Source organism: Dromaius novaehollandiae, chromosome 1 (assembly GCF_036370855.1).
Source record: "Dromaius novaehollandiae isolate bDroNov1 chromosome 1, bDroNov1.hap1, whole genome shotgun sequence".
Classification (NCBI taxonomy): domain Eukaryota; kingdom Metazoa; phylum Chordata; class Aves; order Casuariiformes; family Dromaiidae; genus Dromaius; species Dromaius novaehollandiae.
Window position 1 is genome coordinate 78473954 of NC_088098.1, and position 20606 is coordinate 78494559.

Genomic DNA, 20606 nt, shown 5'->3' on the forward strand with positions numbered 1-20606 from the left:
AAAGCTATGACCTCTGTTGAGCTGTAACAAGATGAATCTACAAAATATTTTCTTCATTTACATATCAGTGACCTTCTCTTTTAACCTCTTCCCTAAATTTTTGGGGGTCACTGGGGTAGACGATGTGCCATACTTAGCCTTGGACCAATGTCAAATTCAAATCCCAGTGTGAATCTTGATCTTGCTTAGAAGAAAAATTTGTTCTAGTTGGAGTGAACTGAAAAATGATGCCTTTTTAATAGGATAACATATTGCTTTCTAACCTTCCTAATTCATAGGATATTTAATCTTGAGATCATACTGATATGATTTAGCAAACAGCTATTTTAAATCTATTTTAAAGCATTTTCAGTGCTTATTGTATTGCTCTTTGCAAGAGCTGCAAATCTGTAATATATCCAAAGTGCTCTCAATCTTAATATTGACAGAGAATAAATTTTCATAAACACGCTCCCCTGAAGAGTACCTCTACAGCGAAGTGTTCTCACTGTTATACATTATCTGACAGCAGAAGAAAATAGTGACCCAAAGGCAAGAAAAATCAATCAACATTTCAGGGTATTACACAAGCTCTTTGGAGGAGAGGTTCTATGCTTGTACAGTGGCTAAAGCAATAGGTTCCTAGGTCACGACTGTAACTACTTGGTACTAGTGTAGACAAGTAAAGAACAGTAAGGGTAGCAGTGATATACACAGATATTTTAAATACTGAGGAATCCAGGTAATATTTCGTCAAGGTTAGAGCAATAAGGTAAGATAAAAGCTGCCACATTTTAATGGGTTATCACCCAGCTTTACAGCTGGGTTTCTTCATTACATTTTTCAGAGAATCACAGAATGGTTGAGGTTGGAAGGGACCTCTGGAGATCACCTAGTCCAACCCCCCTGCTCAAGCAGGGTCACCTAAAGCAAGTTGCCCAGGACCCTATATACATTTTTCAGCTTATTTGTTTCAGTAGTAAATTCTCATGTAGTAGAATAAATAATTTTAAGCAAAATTTTCAATACCATAGTTCGAGGGATGTGTGGCTTCACTCTTAAAATTCCAGTGATCAATGTAGGACTATTAAATAAATTATTATATATTTAAATATATAAATATAAATATAAATATATTATTAAAATAAATGACACTCTATTCTGCTATAGTTGCCTACAGAATGTGATATATTGACATTGCAATGGCAGCATTTGGTTGTTTGGTTCTTACCTTGAGGGCACTTAAATTTTGAAGCCACATTTCAAAATTTAGTCTTGCAAGTGATTCCTCAAAGCTCTACTGCTGTTGTTCAATGGGAGCAAACAAAGGGATTATGTAGAGATATTGACCTACATGTATACAGGTATGGCAGATACATTTCCATAATATATCTAATGGGTTCTTTGGTTTGTTTTGACTACTTCAATTTTGTGTTTGCTTTAGAATATCTTTGATAGTTGAGTTCCTATGTGCTTGCACAGTGGCTTTTGTCTTTTGACACCCCTAAACTCAACCATGTTGGATGACTTATTCAAACTTTTATTTTTAATTTTTTGTAAGTAAAATCTGATTGGACTAGTGATGTGGACTAAAAAGACTGTACCCCTCTCCCAGTGATTTCTTCATGCATACTGGGATATAAAATGACTTTTACTTGCATGAGCATTCTCTTGCTAGGACAGTTTTGAAGATGTTCTTGTGTAAATGACAATCTCTTCCTTAGACTTTTTTTCCCCCACAGTATCATAATTCATTATATGAAAGAGAGGTATTTAAGGCTTACCCTTGGTTTGTAATTATTATACCTTTTGCAATGGAGAACAGCTGGGCTTGCTGTCCTGTTCATTGTAAGTTTCCATCTTGACTTGGGGTAGCAGCTGGGTCCTTGTAGTCCCCATTTGTGGAAACCTTTCTTATAGGTGTTCATTGCTTTGCTGCTCTGCTTGTGTTCAGCACGTTAGGGTGAGGCTGTTCAGTGATTTCTCAGTGTTTCTTTGACTTTCTTTAAGATGTAAAAAGAAGCAGTGGTTTGACTTATTTTCTTGGTGATGTCTCTGCTCTCTTAATCTGGGATGGTTTCTGAGGTTCTTTTTTCTCTCAGCAACCAGATGTGTGTGTTGTGCATGCTTTGTAAAATTCTATGATCATTTTTTTCCTAAACCAAAGAGACATTAAGGAGACATCATTTCTCCTATATTTTGTTATCTAACTGGATCTTTACCTACGCACGCTTAATTTGGAATGTGTAGTGCTGTATGTTTGAGGCCTGGAGCCCATTCTCAGGCAAAATTCTTCCTGACATCACTATGAGTTTTGTCTGAGTAAAAATTCTAGGATTTGGCTCTTTGTTTTCAGGATGGGAATTATCATTTTCTACTCTGAGCACTCATTTGGCCTCAAAGTACCTTGGCTCACATGGTTTTCAATAAGTGTCTGGCAGCTGTACTGGCATGCTTCCAGCATCGTGGGATTCATACTTATCCCTACATGGACATTTGGCCTTCTTCAAGTCATCACAGCTATTTCTAGCTTATTGTCTTAACTGTTGAACTCTTCCCATTTTCAGACAATGAACTTGATTCTTAATCACACTCTTTTTACAACAGAGAGTGGGATTGTTCCTTTGTATCCATGTATATATGATCAGAACCAGAATCAAGTATCTCTAAATCTGTATTTTAAAGAATTGTTTCATGTTATGTACTTGTAAAAAGAAGACATAGACACACACATTCCAGGAGGCACTGTGGGCTATTCAATTAAGAATAAGATGACTTGACAAACTCTGTAAAGACAGATCAACTAATTTACCAACCCATTGTAGGTGTGTGAAATGCAAATTAAAGGGCACTGAAATATCCTACTAGCAAAATTAAACATAACTTGACCAAATTTGAACAGAATGGGCACACAAAACAAAACTGATAATAACAAAACAGTCAGTTTAATTTACAGTACCATGTTTTGCTTGGCTTTTGATTTTCTCACCCCATTTCCTTTCAAGCCAACTTTCAAAGTTGCTCTGGCCTTTTGCAGCTGCCTCTGATATCTGAGAGTGCTTTGCTTAGCAGAAAGTGAGGAAAAGGAAAAAAAAAAGGAAAACAAAAGAAAAGAAAGCCAGGTCATTTTTGCAGGTGCTGCTTATCGTGTGGTTAAATCTCCTCAGTTTCTTGTAGCTTCATCTTTTTAATTTCTCTGCTTTAGTTATGTTGTCTTTTCACATGTAGTCCTCCTTGCCTGATGCCTTTGTCTTATCTCCCTTTAAGTCTAAAGATGTTTCTTCCATGCAAGCTCTGAACCTTAAGTAAGGAAATGTGATACAAATTAACGTAAACCAAAAGGCTAGCAAAAACTTATAAAACATCAAGACACATGCATTATTAACATATTTAAACACTTAATTTTGTATATTTGTCTTTGCCTTCCCCATCCTGCTGGCCATTGTTTTTACTATTAATTGTCTTTAATAATGGCATTGATTACCCATGCTTCATCATTTCTGTGAGTTCCACGTATACCCTAGTGCTTTCTAAGTAATAACAGTGACCCTTACGCCAAGAAGTGCCATAGTGATTCCTGAACTTTATAGCTTATTGTGAAATTGACTTTAATGTGAGGCTTAACTAACTCAAAGGGGCTCTATGATGCAAAGAGAGTTTCACTTGCAGTCTTCAAATACAGATCTATTGAACATCATAGAAACATCAATAGTCTTTCTTGCTGTCTTCTAAAATACATTTTATTGATTTGAATAGTACATGAGATTAGACGTGTAAAACAAACTGTCATGCAAGCGGTTTCTTTAAATTTATTTACTATAGTGTCATAATGCTAAAGTCTCTGAGGCAGATCTGTACTTGAACTTTAGAGAAAAGAGTTCCTTCAAGCCTTCCGCCACGTTAGCCCTGGATTCCCTGGGAGCAGTGGAATGCAAGTATCTTCTGTGGGACTACCATTAGGATAGACAAAACTATGACTTGTTTATAGAGTTCGGAATGGTGTGGAAATGTTAATTTAAGTTAATTTAGTTGTTTAAATGACAGTGTGTTCTCATACCTGTTCAACCTATGTCAGTCATATAAAGTGTTTGGAAAATCTCTTGAGAAGAGATCAAGATAAACAATATATTGAAAGTCTCACTACGTCTATGTATTAGTGTATAATAGAGAATGCTCAAGATGGTGTCTGGTGCAGTGAAGATGTTGCAGATAGTTAACAGAAAATACATTGTATATATATCCCCAAGAAGGCTGCTGAAGCTCCATGCAGTCTTGTGAAACCCTGTTCTGTTGCCCATGAGGAGTAATGAACAAAAACCCCATATTTTTTATTCTCTTCATTACTGTCAAATGCATGAAAAAGTGTCAGCAAGTAGATTTTGTAACTGCTGAAATTTTCTAATTGTAATAAAGATGGATGGCATGACCAGTGATATTGTACCTCTGAAATGCATGTGATTAGGGTATTCTAATGCTGAGAAGAAGGGGATAGAGTAATGTAAATTTTTTTAGTCATGATACAGTCATCATAGTCGTGATAGAATTTCTGAAAAGCTCTGAGCAATGACCATTTTTGCCACAGCATCTCTGAATTCATTCTGTATACCTTTGGCCTATATGGCCATAGAAGCCAAAAGTTTCCTTTTAACATTCAGCTGCAATGAGATGGCTTTTGTAGCTAGTTTGTGTGTCATGAGACAAAAACAGCAGCTAGAGACTATTCAGATGTGGTTATCTGCAAAGCAATGCTGGTATTGCTTTATATGATGCATACACAGAATTAGTCTTCTTGTCAGGGTTAACAACCTGTGACACATGGTATGAAAGACTACTCAAAGGTCCATGCTGAAATGCATGTTGTAGAAATGGGCCTCTGGTGGGAAGTGTCAGATCTGAATTCTAGGCTCCAAAGGAATTCAGAATTTGTCAGGAATCAGGTGACTGATGGCATTTGTCTTGTTTATGAGGTGCTGTCTTTAAAATTCTAATAAATTTGTGCTGCCATAGTTAGTTTGGGCTCTAATTTGGAAAATGAAAACACAATTTGGGAGGCAACCTTTGAAAGGTTATCAACACCTTCAGTATGAAGCCTTCTGGAGAACTCTCTTCGCCGTGTTCTTTGTTCCTTTTTATTACTACAAATGCAAAAAAGACGGTAGAAAAGTTTGCTGATTTTTTCATTTAAGTAGACATTTGATTGTTCTGCAGGTGCCCTGGTTTCAAATTGCTGTGGTTTTTATTGCATTTTATGGTTCACCAACTAATGATGATCTGTGTCCTGCTTTATTTGTGGTGAATACCACATATTTACACATATAGATATTGAGTAAGTGATCAAGACTTTTTTTTTCCCTTTTTCTTAATCATAATCCTACTTTTTCTTTCCATTTTCAGGAGCATCCCAGACCTGAGTATGAAACCAAACTACTACAGAAAAAACTCAAAATTAAAAACACAACAACAGAAAACACAAATGAAGTAAGATGTGACTTTCAGTTTTCACCATGATTTGATTTGTGTTTTGCTACATTGTGATTATCTTTTTGTCTGTCTCTGCTGGAAGGTTTACAAAAGACACTTTTTGATGCTGTTTACCTCTTGATCAGTCTTGTAGGTTGCTTTCTAAGGGTATGGTATTATGCAGCATTGTAGGCTATTGCAAGACTTTGAGGTCTTTGCTAACACTCCAAAGTAAAGCATTTTGCACAGAAATATAGTAGACAGGTGCTTCAGGATCTAATCTGTGGGGTCATGAATGTTTAATTAAGGAAAGATTATCAGCACAGGAATTCTTATAACAGTGATCTAGAATTTCATACTTTGTGGATAATAAAGGAAACAACTTTTATTTTAGTAATTTAATTTGCATAGATAACATTGGCTGACTGGCATCTCTAGTCACATTGCAGTTGTACAGTTGTGCAGGTGTGATAGCATTTCCATTATAAATGGAAAAAATAAATCAATGTATCATTTTTAGCTTGAGTTGTGCTTAGGCTTTCTCTAGCTATTTCAAACCTTAGCCCAAGAACTTTTTCCCAATCCTCTTTTGCAAAATGTCAATTGATGTCTATTTCCTAGGAACTTGCAAATCCATGTAAATTCTGTTCATTAGGATTGGCTAACCATTGCTTATTGCCTGCATGTCTCATGTGGTGGCAAAGCCAAACCATTCCAAAAGCATGTCTGGTTTCCAGGCTGAAGGAGACAATTTATTTTGTTGAGACATTGAGGAGAGTCAGTATATGAACTGGAGAATAGTCCAGACTTCAGGCTTGACTCAGCAAGTATGATCTTACTGCATATGAAAGGACCTAACTCCCCCTTTCTCCTGTGGATCACCACCAAGACTGTGAAACGTTGCCAGTGAATCAGTCATCTCAGTAGGACTGGATGGGCCTGATCCAATGTCCACTGAAGAGAATGAAAAGATTCTCAGGCTTTGGATCTGCCCCGGGATGAGCAGTGACTGATACAGTGGTATGGCGAGGTCTTTCCTTAGGCATGGAGCAGTTTGCTAGGCATGCCAAGTGTGAGATCAAGGACTATAAAATGAATAAAGGAGGTGCTACTGTTCATGTCTTTCTATTTAAAAATAAGTGAAATTTGGAAACAAGTCAGCGATTCGTGATACAAAAATTAGACTTTGTAATGAGATGATTATCTTGCTTAAATTGGACACAGAGAACTCACAATGTTACAGACTTAAAATGAAGTTTTGGTAAAAGAAAGCAACAAAAAATGCTAAGAGTGTAGGCAGAAACTGAGGAGCAATGTAAAGAACTGACATTATACGAAAGAGAAGAACTCATTTCAGATATCAAGTTGAGAAGTACCTTTTTTTCATTTAATGCATACTATTTTACTTTTTGTGCCAATGTGGATGGAAAAATAACGCTGAAAAAGAAAAGATTCCTTAGCGTTACTATGCTACTGGCTGCTATCCAGCTAAGTTCCATTGTATTTTGTTTTGTTTTGTTTTGTTTTATTTTATTTTTAGTCACCCTCAGATTATGTTGAGAGCGTCGCTGTCTCTCTGCTTGTTTCTGTTGTCATTCAATATAGATTTGCTCTTGCAAGATGAACGAAATGAATCCTTCCATGTTCCATGCAGCAAGAGAGTCTGTAACACCTTTTCAGGTTATCACCATCACACATGTCTTAGAATTTATAAGCTCAGTGTTTCATCCTCTCCAATGTGTGCATAATATCTCCTAATGTCAGCTGGGTGCAGGTACTTACAAGATCTAGTCAAGTAACTTCTAGTATTTTCCAAGCTTCATAAAATGGATACAAGTAGGACCAGATGTAACTTTTGTTTAACTGAGGACTTTATTTCACAGGCTTTAACAAAATGGCTGTTATGCTACATATAGTATGACATACACAGGTGTACCCTTAGCATGTAGCTGTTGTTGCTTTTATTATGGCAGCCATCCAATTGGCTTTTTCTGGCGTATGCTTTCAGATGTTTTAATTCTCTAACAGGAGCTTGTATTTCAGAATTTCAGGAGAATCAGTCATAATGTTTATTAAATTATGATTCTGAGGGGTAGTATTTTTAAGTCAGAAAGATGATGTAGATTATATTTTACCATACATGGTGGTTCAGTGCCAGAAATAGTACTGCTGCCTTATCCCAGTATGCCAGTTGGTACCACGTGTGCTGTTGAATGAGAGGGTACATTAATGAGTCCTGTACTTGCACATTTTTGTTCATCTGCTAATCCCAGCAATTTGGTTCAAGTTTTTGAGACATCTTCATGCATACTACTTTCTGCAATGCTCTTATAGGAGATAAAATCCTACTTTGGCAATTGATGCAGGCATTTCAGACTGCAGCCCCCTTGGTTTTTAGTAACAGTGTTTAATTCCTAAGTCACTTTGGAAAAAGAGATTTCAGTTCTTGAGTCATTTAAGTATTTTTTGGAAATGCTTCCCAGATTAATCTGAATCTGTTTTTTAAATGTTATTAAAAAATAAATTACTTTGACATTTGCCATCAAAAGAGTTTCTCACAGGGAGCAAACAGATATTCATAGGGCACAACACTTCACTGGGTTGATTAATGCAGATCTCTAATAAATACATTCATCCTGCAACTTACTGATCACTATTTCTCCCAAAATTATTGCGTTTATTCCAAGTTTGTGAGCAGTTTTAAGTCAGCCAATTTTTGTTTCTTCATTCTATTGCAATCAGTTTTTCAATTTTCCTCAAAAAAGGCATTCTTTTCTCTCTCCAGCAAATAACAAGTAAGTCTGGGTTCGCGAGGTGTGGTGTTCAGGAGTTTGTACCTCAATGGTATTATAAGGGCAAGAAATGCTTGTATGAGGCCTGCTGAAAAGAGAAAAGCCTGGTTCTTTAATGGAACATGCAGTACTTTCATATTTAGCTTTGGAAGATCCTGAAAAATTAGACATTAACAGTGACGAGTCTGGAATAGATATTCTACTTAATTTTTAGAAGTTTTAAGCTTTTCTCTTTCCTCCTCAGATGTCTGTGTGTTATACACATTGTAAGGTCATTAGCTCAGCTGCATTTGCATGGCAGGTTAATGTTGAGGTGCAGGTTTTTGTGAGGTCTCTGGCTCAGTACTTCTATCTTGTTGAGTGGACGCCAAGGTACAGGACTTTGTCGTATTAATAGCGCAGATCTCCCAGTGTCTGGACTTGCATCAAAGTAGAAGTCTCTCTGTAGTTAAAGATTCAGTCCCCTTAGTTTCTTGGTTTTTGTACGAATATGCAGATGCCTGTGAGGTCTTGGTCTCATCACATCTTGGTTGACAGTCTGATGTCATGGCATAACTCTCTGTGAAGTTCTTGCCTGAGCATTTTTGGCTAACTGGCGTGATTTTAAGGCATATCTTTTGAGTGTCCCTGGTCAACAACTGTAGTTTGCTGTGCTGATATCAAAGGACAGGTTCTGGCACCAGTGGCTAAAATTCCGCCTTTGCTTATCTAATATGAAGTCAGAAGTCTCCAGCTCAGCAGCTGTGGCTTGTTGGGATAGAAATGATGCCAAAGCTAAGGCTGTTGTGTGAATACTTGTTTAGAGGTTACTTAAAGGCACACATTTCTATAAAATTATTGGCTTGTTTCCAGTATGTTAATTCCTCTGTTCCGGTGAGGATGTGACTGTAATTTTATGGCAAGAAGCTGACCTTTTATGTGGAAAGTTCGGTGTACAGTGCAATTCTTTCTTGCCTAGCAAGGAATCCCTGCAAAGCTTTTTTTTTTTTCTTTGTGTGTGTGTGTGTGTGTGTGTGTGTGTGTGTGTGTGTGTGTGTGTGTGTGTGACTGCAGAAGAAAATCAACACAGTTGTATACCCTCTTGAATGATAACTTGGGAATACCTATTAAGAGAAAACCTTCCTCAACATACAGTTTTCACTGGCTGCTGTTGAAGTCATTAACTATAATGAATGCAATGAGTGTGGAATACGCCCAGCACTTGTCAGGCCAGTAAACATGAGTCAGTCTGCCCAGGCAACAAATTCCAAATCAGCAAATCAGCTTGATTAAGATCGGCGATGAAAAGTATTTCAGATCTAATATATTACTTGCCCAATGGTGTTTGTGTTACAGTGTATAGCTTTCATACAAATACTATTTAGGGTATTTAAGCTACTGTAATGAACAAGGAACAGGATTTAAGTCTGCACCACCCTGCATGTTTCAGGCTATTTTAATAAATATTTTATTGGTTGTTATGAAAATGGAAAAGAAACTGTGAGGGCTCACAGCACTTTACAAAGGATTGGTGTGAAGTTACTATTACGATAATACCCTAAGGTTCTACTCTTTCAAAAGGGAATTCACTTAAAGCTAAAGGAGTTGAAACATTTACTTGAAATGCCTCAGGTTAAGTAGCAAATGTGTAAGCAGGTAGTCCTTATAAATTATTACATTCATTTAAAAAAAATGACAAGTTCTAAGGGGCAGACTTTAGAAGTCTGTAAGTGATCTGCTTTACAATCGATAGGAATATTTGATTTGCTGTGGACAGGTAAATAATGGCTTACAGTTTAGAGCTACATAGTTCTAAGTTCATATACCTTTAAAGGTTTCCTTGTCCTTACAACAGAGATGAATGTTCATGTGTGCATGTGTGAATGCATGTGTTTGACAAGACATTCATGCACAGGAGGCATGTAATTGTTTTAATAAAACAAATGGTATTTTATTTTTTATTCTCCTAGTTTAATAAACTACAGCATTGAAGGTGTGGGTAGAAATACTTAACTAATAGTGTAAAGTTATCGTATCTGCAGAACATTAGATAAAAAAGGTGTTGGATATTTGTAATCTTGTGATAAGCTGTTCCTTTCTCTGTGCAATACTAACATTCAGAATGGAAGTAAACCGAGGCCAGGAAATGAAAATTGGTCTTGTGCCTGAAAACATGCAGATGGGGCTAGATCCAGCTCTCACTGCAGTTGATGGAAAGAAAGCCTTTCAGTCATTTCTGGGAGTGATGGATCAGGCCCTGACTCCTTTTCATTAAGTGTCCAGCTGACCTGGCAAACATGATGCAACATCATATATTTTCTTATCTTTCCTATTTGGCAGGAAACGGAATAGCTCATTCAATATATTTCTCAAGCAAAACTTTCCTTATAGAAAAAAGGGCTTGTCTCTTGGCTTAAGTTCTTAGTTGGAATAAACCTTCAGAATAATAAAATCTGGTATTCCCTCTTGCTTTTAATTCATTTCAAATATGAAAGTGGCAGAATAAAGTATTTAAATTGTTAATTCAGCTGTTAATTGAAACAAAAGAAATAAATCTTCCTTTCCAAACCATTTTGTTTTAATTAACAGCTGAATCGAAATAAGCTGCTTTGAAAATGAAGGTCTCTAGCATAAGAATAATATAAGTAAATATAAAATACAACAGTATACTACTGATGAAAGCTCTCTATAGATTATAAAATTGGTCAGCATTGCAAAACATTATTCTTTATCCAGTTTTTCACAAGTGAATATCCACCAAGGCACCAAGAAGTGCTTCAGATGTTGGAGGCCCACCCCTTTATTAAGCAAGTCCTTATTAAGACTAACTAAAGAAAGAAATTATATTAATTCCTTTTTCACCTTAGGTGTAACTCTATAGAGGAAACCAAAAAATTGCTTAGAAATACTAATTTGAACAATCAGAACAGTAAAAGAAATGTGAATAAACCCAGAATTCCTTAATCACTAATTCTGAGAAAAGTTTATTTATTTATCCTTTTTACTAATGTGATAAAATATCACTTTTGAATCAGTATTTCTTACAATGGCTGATGTTTTTGCAGTCTTTCTCTTTCATTGCTTTACTCTTCTTTTCCAAGCATAAGGGATTATAAGAGGAATATGTAATAACCGTTCTTTTTGTCCTTTTCAACTTATTCCTTGCACCAGCTTTGAAAATAAAAAATGTAGAAAGATTGAAGATGAACAATTATAGGAGGACCTTTGTGATGATAATCTTAGAAAACACTCTTATTCACTTTATTATACTGATATTTGGTTGGATAATTGGATCAAACCACATACAAAGGGTAAATGTTATAATTCTGATGATTTTAATTCTTATTTTTGCTTTTGGTTACACCAGTTTTATACTAGGGTATTTAGAAGTAGGATTTGTGTCTTCAGCAGACAGTTCATACTTTCAGTGTGTTCTCTTTTAAATGTGTGGGGAGTTTGACTATATGATGTGTATTCAAAAGTCTTCCCTATTGTTGTCATGGAATTTGACTACCTATACAGTGATGGAAAAAATGCACCTAAAAATGTCCCACTTGCTACCCCTTACTCTGAAAATCTTAGCAGGGGTCTTCTCATTTGTAGTCAATAAATAAGCCCAGTGTATAGCCACAATTCTGTGCTTCAGTGCTTATAATTATACTGCAGTAGTATATTTCCTTTGAAATCAGAAACAGCCTTCAGAAGAATGCAGCTCATCCTATGCTCTTGATATGAAGGAAAAAATTCCTTCTTAGAAATGTACAATCTTAGAATAATACAGGTTGGAAGGGATTTGAGGATGTCATCTAGACCAACCTGCTGCTCAAAGCAGTGTCCAGCTATGAGATGAGACCAGGTTGCTCAGGGCATCATCCAGGTGGGTCTTGAAAACCTCCAAGGATGGAGGCTACACAACCTCCCTGGGCAGCCTGTTCCATAGCTTGACTGTCCACATGGTAGAAAAGTTTTTCCTTTTATTCAGTCCGAACCTCTATTGTTTCAACTTGTGCCTGTTGTCCCTTCTCCTCCTGCCATGACCCACTGTGAAGAGCCTGGCTCCATCTTCTTAATAACCTCCTAAAAGAAGCTGAACAAGCCCTGCTCCATCAGCCTCTTCACACAGGCAGGTGCTCCAGGGCTCTATGCTGGACTGACACAAGTTTAGCAATGTATTTATTGTAGTGGAGGGCCCACAACTGAACACAATATTCCAGTCTAATGAGTGCTGAAAAGAGGCAGCTGACCACTTCCCTTGATCCACTGGCTATGCTCCTTTTAATACAGCCTAGGATACTGTTGGCTTTCTTCACTGCCAGGGTACACTGTAGGTCATGTTTAGCTTGCTGTCTACAAAGACCTCCGAGGGTCTTTTCAGGCGACTGCTCCCCAGTCAGTCAGGACACCACATGCAAGGGGTTATTCCTTCTGAAGGTAAGGCTTTCCATTTGTCCTTGTTGAATTTCATGAGGTTCCTGTAGACATTTTCCTCCAGCCTGTCTAGGTCCCTCTGGATAGCAACCCTGCTCTTGAGTGTATTGACTGGTTCCCCCTAGTTTGATGCCATCTGCAAACTTGATGAGCAAGCACTCCGTTGCCTCCTCCAGGTCAGTGTTGAAAGATGTTAAATAGGACAGGTTCCAGTACAGACCCCAGCGTTACTCCAGTTTTTACTGGCCTCCAGGTAGAGTATATCCCATTAACCAATACCTTCTGAGGCAGACCATCAGACTACTATTTTGCTAAAGTCAAGGTAAATGACACTGACTGCTCTCCTCTTGTCCACAAATCTAGTCATTTTCTCCCAGAAAGCAATCAGGTTGGTCAGGCATGATTTACCTTTGGTAAATCCATGATGACTCTTTCCAATCACCTACCTTTTCTCCTTCATGTTATCAGAAATGTGTTTCAAGATCACATGCTCCATGATTTTCCTAGGGACCAAACTAAAGCTGACCTGTTAGTAGTTCCCCTGATCATCCTTTTTGTCCTTTCTTGAAGATGGGTTTTGCCTTTCTCCCATCGTCAAGGACCTTCCCTGATCTCAGTGATCTTCCAAAGATGATAGAGATCAGCCTTGCAAAGACATCAGCCTGCTGCTGCAGCCTTGCCTCGCCTCGCCTCGCCTCGCCTCGCCCCTCCTCTCCTCTCCTCTCCCCTCCCCTCCCTTCTCCATCTCTCTCTCCCTCTCCTTCTTCTCTCTGAAATTTGTAGGTAAAAGAAGTCATTGCTTATCTTTTCTAAAAAAAAAAAAATCATTATTGTTTGGTCTAGATATCAAAAGAGTGTTTAACTACGAATCCTGGATACTTTTTTATTCAACTGTGGGAGGCTGGACAATTCGGATTGGTGTTTCTTCCAGAAGAGAACTTTAAACCTAGAAACAAGAGTAGGCAGGGCTGCTGCTTGTTGGTCTTCCTATTTGTGTTACTCATTAAATTCTGGGTCAAGGAAACATTCTTTCTAGGGTGGTACCACAGCATGTGTTTAAACATGTAACTAGAACTGAAGCATACGATTAAAGTTAAGCCCATGCCTCAGTGTCCCGAACAGGACTACAATTAAATGCTTTCCAGAATTGAGGCCTAAGCTTCTTACTGACAACATTAAAGAAGATGCAGGTATCTTTCCTATTAAACTGAACAGAAAGATTTATTCCTACATGTTCTGTTTGTCAGTTCTTGAAATTAATGGGAGTTCTGCCTGAGTGAGTAATAAAGTATTAGTTCTTGTGTCTGCAGTTACTGCAGATGACTTACTCTCATGTTTTCCCCAGCCAGACACTATAATAACGGGTTAGAGGGTTATAGCAAAGTCTCAGGTTGAAAAATAAATCTCCAGAAGTCTGCTAGGTTTTAATTTAATGCAGATACTTGAACATAAGAAAAACTGGAGTATTTTCCCTTTGCCATGTGCTGGTGGCAAACTCTTGTGTCTTGGAGTGTATATTTCAGCTTCTGTTGAGCATATTTATAGGGTAAATTTCATGCTATTAATCTCCAAGGTCAAAACGGAAGCCCAGATTTGGGACAAAATTTACATAAATTGGCCGTGGAAACAATGGTCAAACTAGTTGCCAAGAATTTTTTATTTGATGCATACTGAAATCCTGACTTCATTTTTAAAGAAATAAACTGCATTTGCATTAAATTCCTTTGGGTATCCATCCCAGGAAGATTGAAATTCCATACACTCCAAGTTTAAAGAGCTAAAGAAGTCAGTTTGAACTGCTTAACTTATGCAACTATTACTATGCTTACTTAACTGAAAAACACTGCTCTGTTGATCTGCTGATATTCCTAACTCACTTTACTTAGGGATAAGATAGCATTCTGTTTGAACACTCCTTCACACCATGGTATTTCATACAATAGATAAACTTGAATACTTACCTGGTTATTCAAGTCATTTTTTTTCTCCTATTGTGGTCACCTGGGAACCATATGACGGAATTTAATGAGCAGACTTTTAATTATTAACACACAATGCCAGTTCCACTGCTTCATTATGCACTGCTAATGACATAAATAAAAATAGAATGCTACTTTTTAAAAAGAGGCCTCCAGTGCATCTCCCATTCTTCTGTTAGGGAAGCCACCAAAATACTGGAGTGGTACGTATGTGCCTTTGGGTCCTCCTTTGTAGGTACACGTAACTGTTCAAAACCCAACCATCTGTATGGTTTTCTTCCATTCTTAATGTTCCATGAAATAAAACAAGATGACCAAGGCAGGGAGCTTTTACATCTGTCTGATGCCAGACTGCAGGAACAGTTCTAAAGTTTACTGCTACCTGTGGCTCAATTGCCATTTTTTTTCTCAAATTTTATGATTAAAATTGGTCTCATGGTTAAAATTCCCACCTTACTGGCATGGCAGTCTCTGTGAAAAAAGGAAACTAAACCAAACCAAATCTAACCCCCCCCCCTTCCCCTCCCAAAAACCCTCTTACAACAGCGAAGATCATCTGGTTGGGTTTAAAATGGGATGGTGCTCTCAACATCAATCTGGAATCTTTTCTAACCCATAGAGACCACCATCTCTCCCTTGCAAAATAACTTTCAGTGGCTTCAAGGAAGCAACTTATGAACCAAGCAATTTGCCCTGTTTTGCTTCCTTTAGACCTGATTTTCACATTCTCTGCTTGATTTTCTTATAGAAATTAATTGCCTCGAAGATAGGTCAGACCTCCTTTGTTTAAACAACTTAAATACAGTTTTTAAAGTGTTGACAGCAGTCTGCTATACTGCAAATAGATCTTAAAAAGTAATGTACTGTAATGTTTGAAATTATTTAAATTCTCAAAGTGTTTTGTCTTCATAAATTCTGTATCTGAAATACAGATTCAGTTCTGTCTTTTTGTGGATGCACTACAAAAAAAATCCATTAGTCACTTGATCTGAAAACTATTTTTTTCACAGAATTCTAGCTCTACCCAGTGAATTCAGTTCTTGCATCAGTTTCCTACTCTACTGTAACTCCGTCACTGCTTGGTTTCTGCTCTTCCTTCCTTCATACCAATTCTTGTTTTCTGTAGCTCCTGCTATGGCCCTTTCTAATCTTACTCTTTTCTCTCTCCAGATTCTTGTCTTCCACTCCACCTCCAAATTTCTCCATCACCATTTTGCACCTCATATAGTTTCCTGACCTTACCTATATTTTCTATCTGTCTATATGGACTATGAGAAGAGGTAGGAAGTGCTTATTTAGTTTGTGCTATACAGTTATTTGAAGAGGAGTTACAAATGACATATGCTTCTTAGCAAGGGCACACAACATAGCAAGGTAGAGTGGTCATGCTGGCAGAGCAAGTAAAGGAGAGGAGCGAGAGAATCTTTGCCTCAGGAACAATCACTGGTTGTCCAACCTACCTCTGTGTTCCTTAGAAGGTCTCAGTTAACTGACTTCTGCTGATTTCAGGTGCAACTCTACTGAAGCCAGTGATCTAACATTGAGAACAGATTTAATTCAGTCTCTGTGATTCATATTGCAGTACAGTGGTGAAATCTTAGGCTTGAAAGGTTTCCAGACCCACTGTATAAGGGAAGAGCCTTTTTCTACTCGAGTTTGCTGTGAGGCATAAGTATTCTGTGTTACTATTTTTTTGCTTATTGTCCTGGGTGGATCACCAAGGAGATATTATCAGGGCTTTTGGGACAATGGATTTGTTGTGTACTGTCTTATCAATCATTCCATATAATTACTCATATAGAAAAACTGCTTTTATTTACTGTAGCTTATTATTTAAAATAGCTATTAAGCTTACTTATGCTTGTCTGAAGGATGGCTTTCAAGTACTGTGCAAATGGTCATTTTCTCATTTCCTCATGGAAAGAGACTTTGTTTCTCTTGAAAAAAACTGACACTGAATAACAAGAAAATTTATGTGATCTCCTTGCCATTATTTAAAGGGAAAATGTTATCAAATCAAGACATAAGGGAAAAAAATTTCTTAGTTTTCAGATAAAGCAAATCCTTAAAGGAGCTTCAAAGAACTCTTCTGTCTATAAACTTTTGACCATAAAGAAATGAGTGGTTTTATTTTCTTTTCACTGGATCCATTGTAAACTTAATGGTATATACAAAGCAAAGTTCATTGTGTTTATGGAAGTATACTTGCAAGCTAGTGAGTCATAATGCCAGGCATCAAGAAGCAAAATTGCAAAACTGTAGATAAAAACCTGTTTCAGATATACTTCTTGAAATGGTTTGCTATTCTGGAAGTAAGAGTGACAGTAAATATGCCATATCTGATAAACAAAAACTAGTCTATAAATATTGTTTTTTTATTGCGATAAGATAATCTTTGAGAAATGAATCAATTAGTGAAGTATGCTGGCAACTTGAACATGGAAGACGCTTAACTTTTCAAAATTTTCAGAATTATTATGAGTTTTCATCCAAAGCATGCATGAAAAAAATGCTAGAAAAGGTCTCTCATCATTACTAGGCATAATCACCTCAAAAAAAGATATTAGAAATTAGGAGACAGCTCACAAAGGTTAAGAAAATATTTTTTCAACTGCAAGGTTGAAATAAAACACGTGATATTAAAATAAAAGTTGTCAAAATCTATTTTGAATTAGGCCTTAAAAATAAAGTTAAAACAATTAAAAGAAAGATCATTAAAAACACTCATTAAAGAATAGAAAATAACTGCAGAAAAGGACCTGGACGTCCTGGTAAACAAGAAGTTGAACATCGACCAACAGGGTGCCCTCATGGCAAAGAAGGCCAACAGTATCCTGGGCTGCGTTAGGAAGAGTGTTTCCTGCAGGTCAAGGGAGGTTATTCTGTCCCTCTACTCCAGCAATGATAAGACCCATCTGGGTCCAGTTTTGGGCTTCCCAGAACAAGAGAGATATGGACATATCAGCACAAGTCCAGCTGGATTAAGTGACTGGAGCATCATCTCTCATATAGGAAGGGCTGAGAGAGCTGGGATTGTTTAGCCTAGAGAAGGGAAGACTTGGGGGGGGGGGGGTCTTGTCAATGTGTATAAATACCAGATGGGAGGGATTAAAGAAGACGGATGCAGACTCTTCTCAGTGGTACCCAGTGAGAGGAAAGAGGCAATGGGCACAAACTGAAATACAGTAGATTCCATTGAACATGAGAAAACACTTCACTGCGAGTGTGGTCAAACAGTGGAAGAGGTTGCCCAGAGAGGTTGTGGAGTCTCCTTCCCTGGAGATATTCAAAACCCTGTTGAACAGTCCTGGGCAACCTGTTCTAGCTGACCCTGCTTTGAGCAGAGGAATTGGACCACACAGTCTCCAGAGGTCCTTTCCAACCCCAGCTGTTCTGTTCTTCCGTGATTCTGTACGATAGAGGAAAGAAATGATGTGAGTTAGACAAGCTGGTTCAACCACAGTAGGCAAATTTTGAAAGAAAACATAATCTGAACTTTAGAAGGAGTACTTGAGAAATGGAACAAAATTTAACATGGGTTTACTAAAGTCAGATTAATAAATTGTGCCATCTAATCTGATGTCTTTCTTTAATAACATAATTAATTCCCTAAAGAAGGGAAATGTGGTGTACTTCAGTAAACAATGTAGTATGATGCCACAAGGGTAATATCACAGATTTTGTAGGTTATAAAGCAATATGTTTCACTGGAGGTGACTGAAAGATGTTTATTAGAGTTTTCATTTAAAAAAAGAATCTGGATTTAAAATAATTAATTTGGGAATGCCACTATAATGCCTTCCAGCCACTGTCATTGGTGCTTCATGCCTCATTCTTCTCTGCTGTCCCCCATTTGAGGGTTTTCAACCATACCTTCTTCTTTTTTTTTTATGAAGCAAATGTAGAGCATTGAGGGATCCCTTGTCCGCTGTGTGCTGTGAGTAAGCAAGGTGACTGCTTACCTAGTCCAAGGGGAGAGAAGAGATTATCTCTACTGGTACCTGAAGAGAGGGAGTTCTGCACACTCTGTAAACCTTTCTACTCTTTTTCCCGGCATACTGTAAGAGGACCATTGCATATCAATAGTGCTACAGGGGTAAAGGAGATGATCTTGTTATTTTTTAAAAAAATCACAGGACCATCAGTAAGAGAGATGAAATTAGAACTCAAGTTCATGCCAGCCTAGTCTTGTCTAATTTATTTCTGTGATTTTTTTTTTGTTCAGTTGTTTGCATTTCAGGTGGTACCATAGGGCTTTTTTTCAGTTTATATTTTTGCCCTTCCTGATCCTAACAGTTCTTTTTTCCCTTCAATCTAATTTTGCCATACAATACTGCAGCTAAGTCATTCTGGGTGTACTACACAGCTTCTTTTCTTTTCTGTGCTTTCTTTCCATGTGTCCAAGTGTGTACCTGTTGATTCATCCAGGTGAAAAAGGATTAAAAGTATCAGGCTACGTAGTAGAAAAAGTGTCACACTGACTTTGTATGAACTTCAACACATATTTCCTCTCCTCCATATGTTTAAAGGGACTTAAAGCTGAGATAGGGTTTGGAGCAGCTTTCTTGAAGAAAGCTAATTTAGAGAACAAGAGGATGTGGGAATTTTTGCAGATGATCTGATCACTGCAAAAGTGTCTCAAGATCTAAAGCTTTAGCAGAGTAGATAAACTGTGCTCTTGTGAAATAATAAGTGAGTATGATATAACAAAAGTACTTGTCCCTTAATTATTCCTAGCCCAGGCTTGTTTGGTTATTTACCAAGCATGGCATGGCCACATTCTCCTTATTTCCCCCTTTCTGTTCCTCAGGATTTAGAAGCTGCTTGTGTAAATATAAACAAGTTTTTAATGGCTTTAATTTACTCTAGTGAGCGGCAGGATTTTTGCTGATGAAAATTTAGGCCCCTTTTCAAATAACACTCTAGTGCCATGCCAGGGAATGTCACAGACTTTTAAGATAATTTTTGCTGTTCAGATTCTCCTTATGAAATAGAAAATCTAGAGGAGATTCAGAGAGGCAAAACTGAATCAGGAAAATGAAGTCAAGCACAAAGCTGACTGGATTTTTTAACAGGTGGTAGAAGAAAGAAAGCAGACAATTGCCATTTTTGGCTGGTTTACAGAATGGCTAGGATTGAGTAAATAATCTAGTGGACATTTAAGCTTCATTTAAAAAAGTACATTTGGATTTTTTTTTAATAAATATGTACTTTCATAGATTTGTACTAAAAGTGGCTTGCATGGGAGCTGGAATGTTACCAGCTTGAGCAATTAAAGTGCAGAGTGGAAGCAGGTCTAAAAACTAAGGGCAGAAAAGTAAAGGATATGATGAGAGAATTAAAGTAATCAAAGGCTTTTGAGGAAAACAGTAGGTATGAAAATTATAAAGCACTTCATTGCTATCAATCTAGCATTCAAAGAGAAGGCCAACAGCCTTCTGACTGAACTGTTCAAAAACCACAGTTGTGTAAGTAGCAGCTGAGGGAAAAAACTGGTACAGAAGGCACACGTTTATGCCTCTAGAGAGCACTGTTGCATTCTCCCACTCCATCTTCTTGTACCAGCTTCGAAAACGGTTTGTTAGTTGGGTGGCAGGGAGGGGAAGAGGAGGTTGTGCACGAAGAAAATTGTGTTAATAACTGATTCTGCCACGATGCCATAATACATTGTCAAAGTATGATATATATTTATATAGGCACATATATATGCATATATCTATGTGTATATGCTTTGTCGTGACCAAAAGTGCCAAAACCTAGCTTTGTCTAAGAGCTGTTAAGCTGTGTGACTATGACATTTTAAATATTGTAATTTTTCCCTTCCCTCCCTTCTTTTTTGGTTTTGTAGATTTTTCATGTATTCACTAGGAAGAAGTATTTCCTTTCCATCTTGGATTTAGAGTTTTCACTGGTGAGCACTTCATCCATTCTCACTCCACCCCACCCCACAGATCTCTGTCTTGCAAACAGTTAAGCATGTATGTAATCC

General features: G+C 37.4%; 1 protein-coding gene across 1 annotated transcript in view; it reads left to right on the forward strand.

Moving 5' to 3' along the window:
- Positions 1 to 20606, forward strand: part of ANO2 (anoctamin 2) — a 193153-nt gene that overhangs the window by 90059 nt on the left and 82488 nt on the right. Inside the window, exon 14 of the mRNA XM_064517556.1 lies at positions 5374 to 5457. Coding sequence (XP_064373626.1) covers positions 5374 to 5457 — 84 coding nt within the window. The remainder of the gene's footprint in view (positions 1 to 5373; positions 5458 to 20606) is intronic.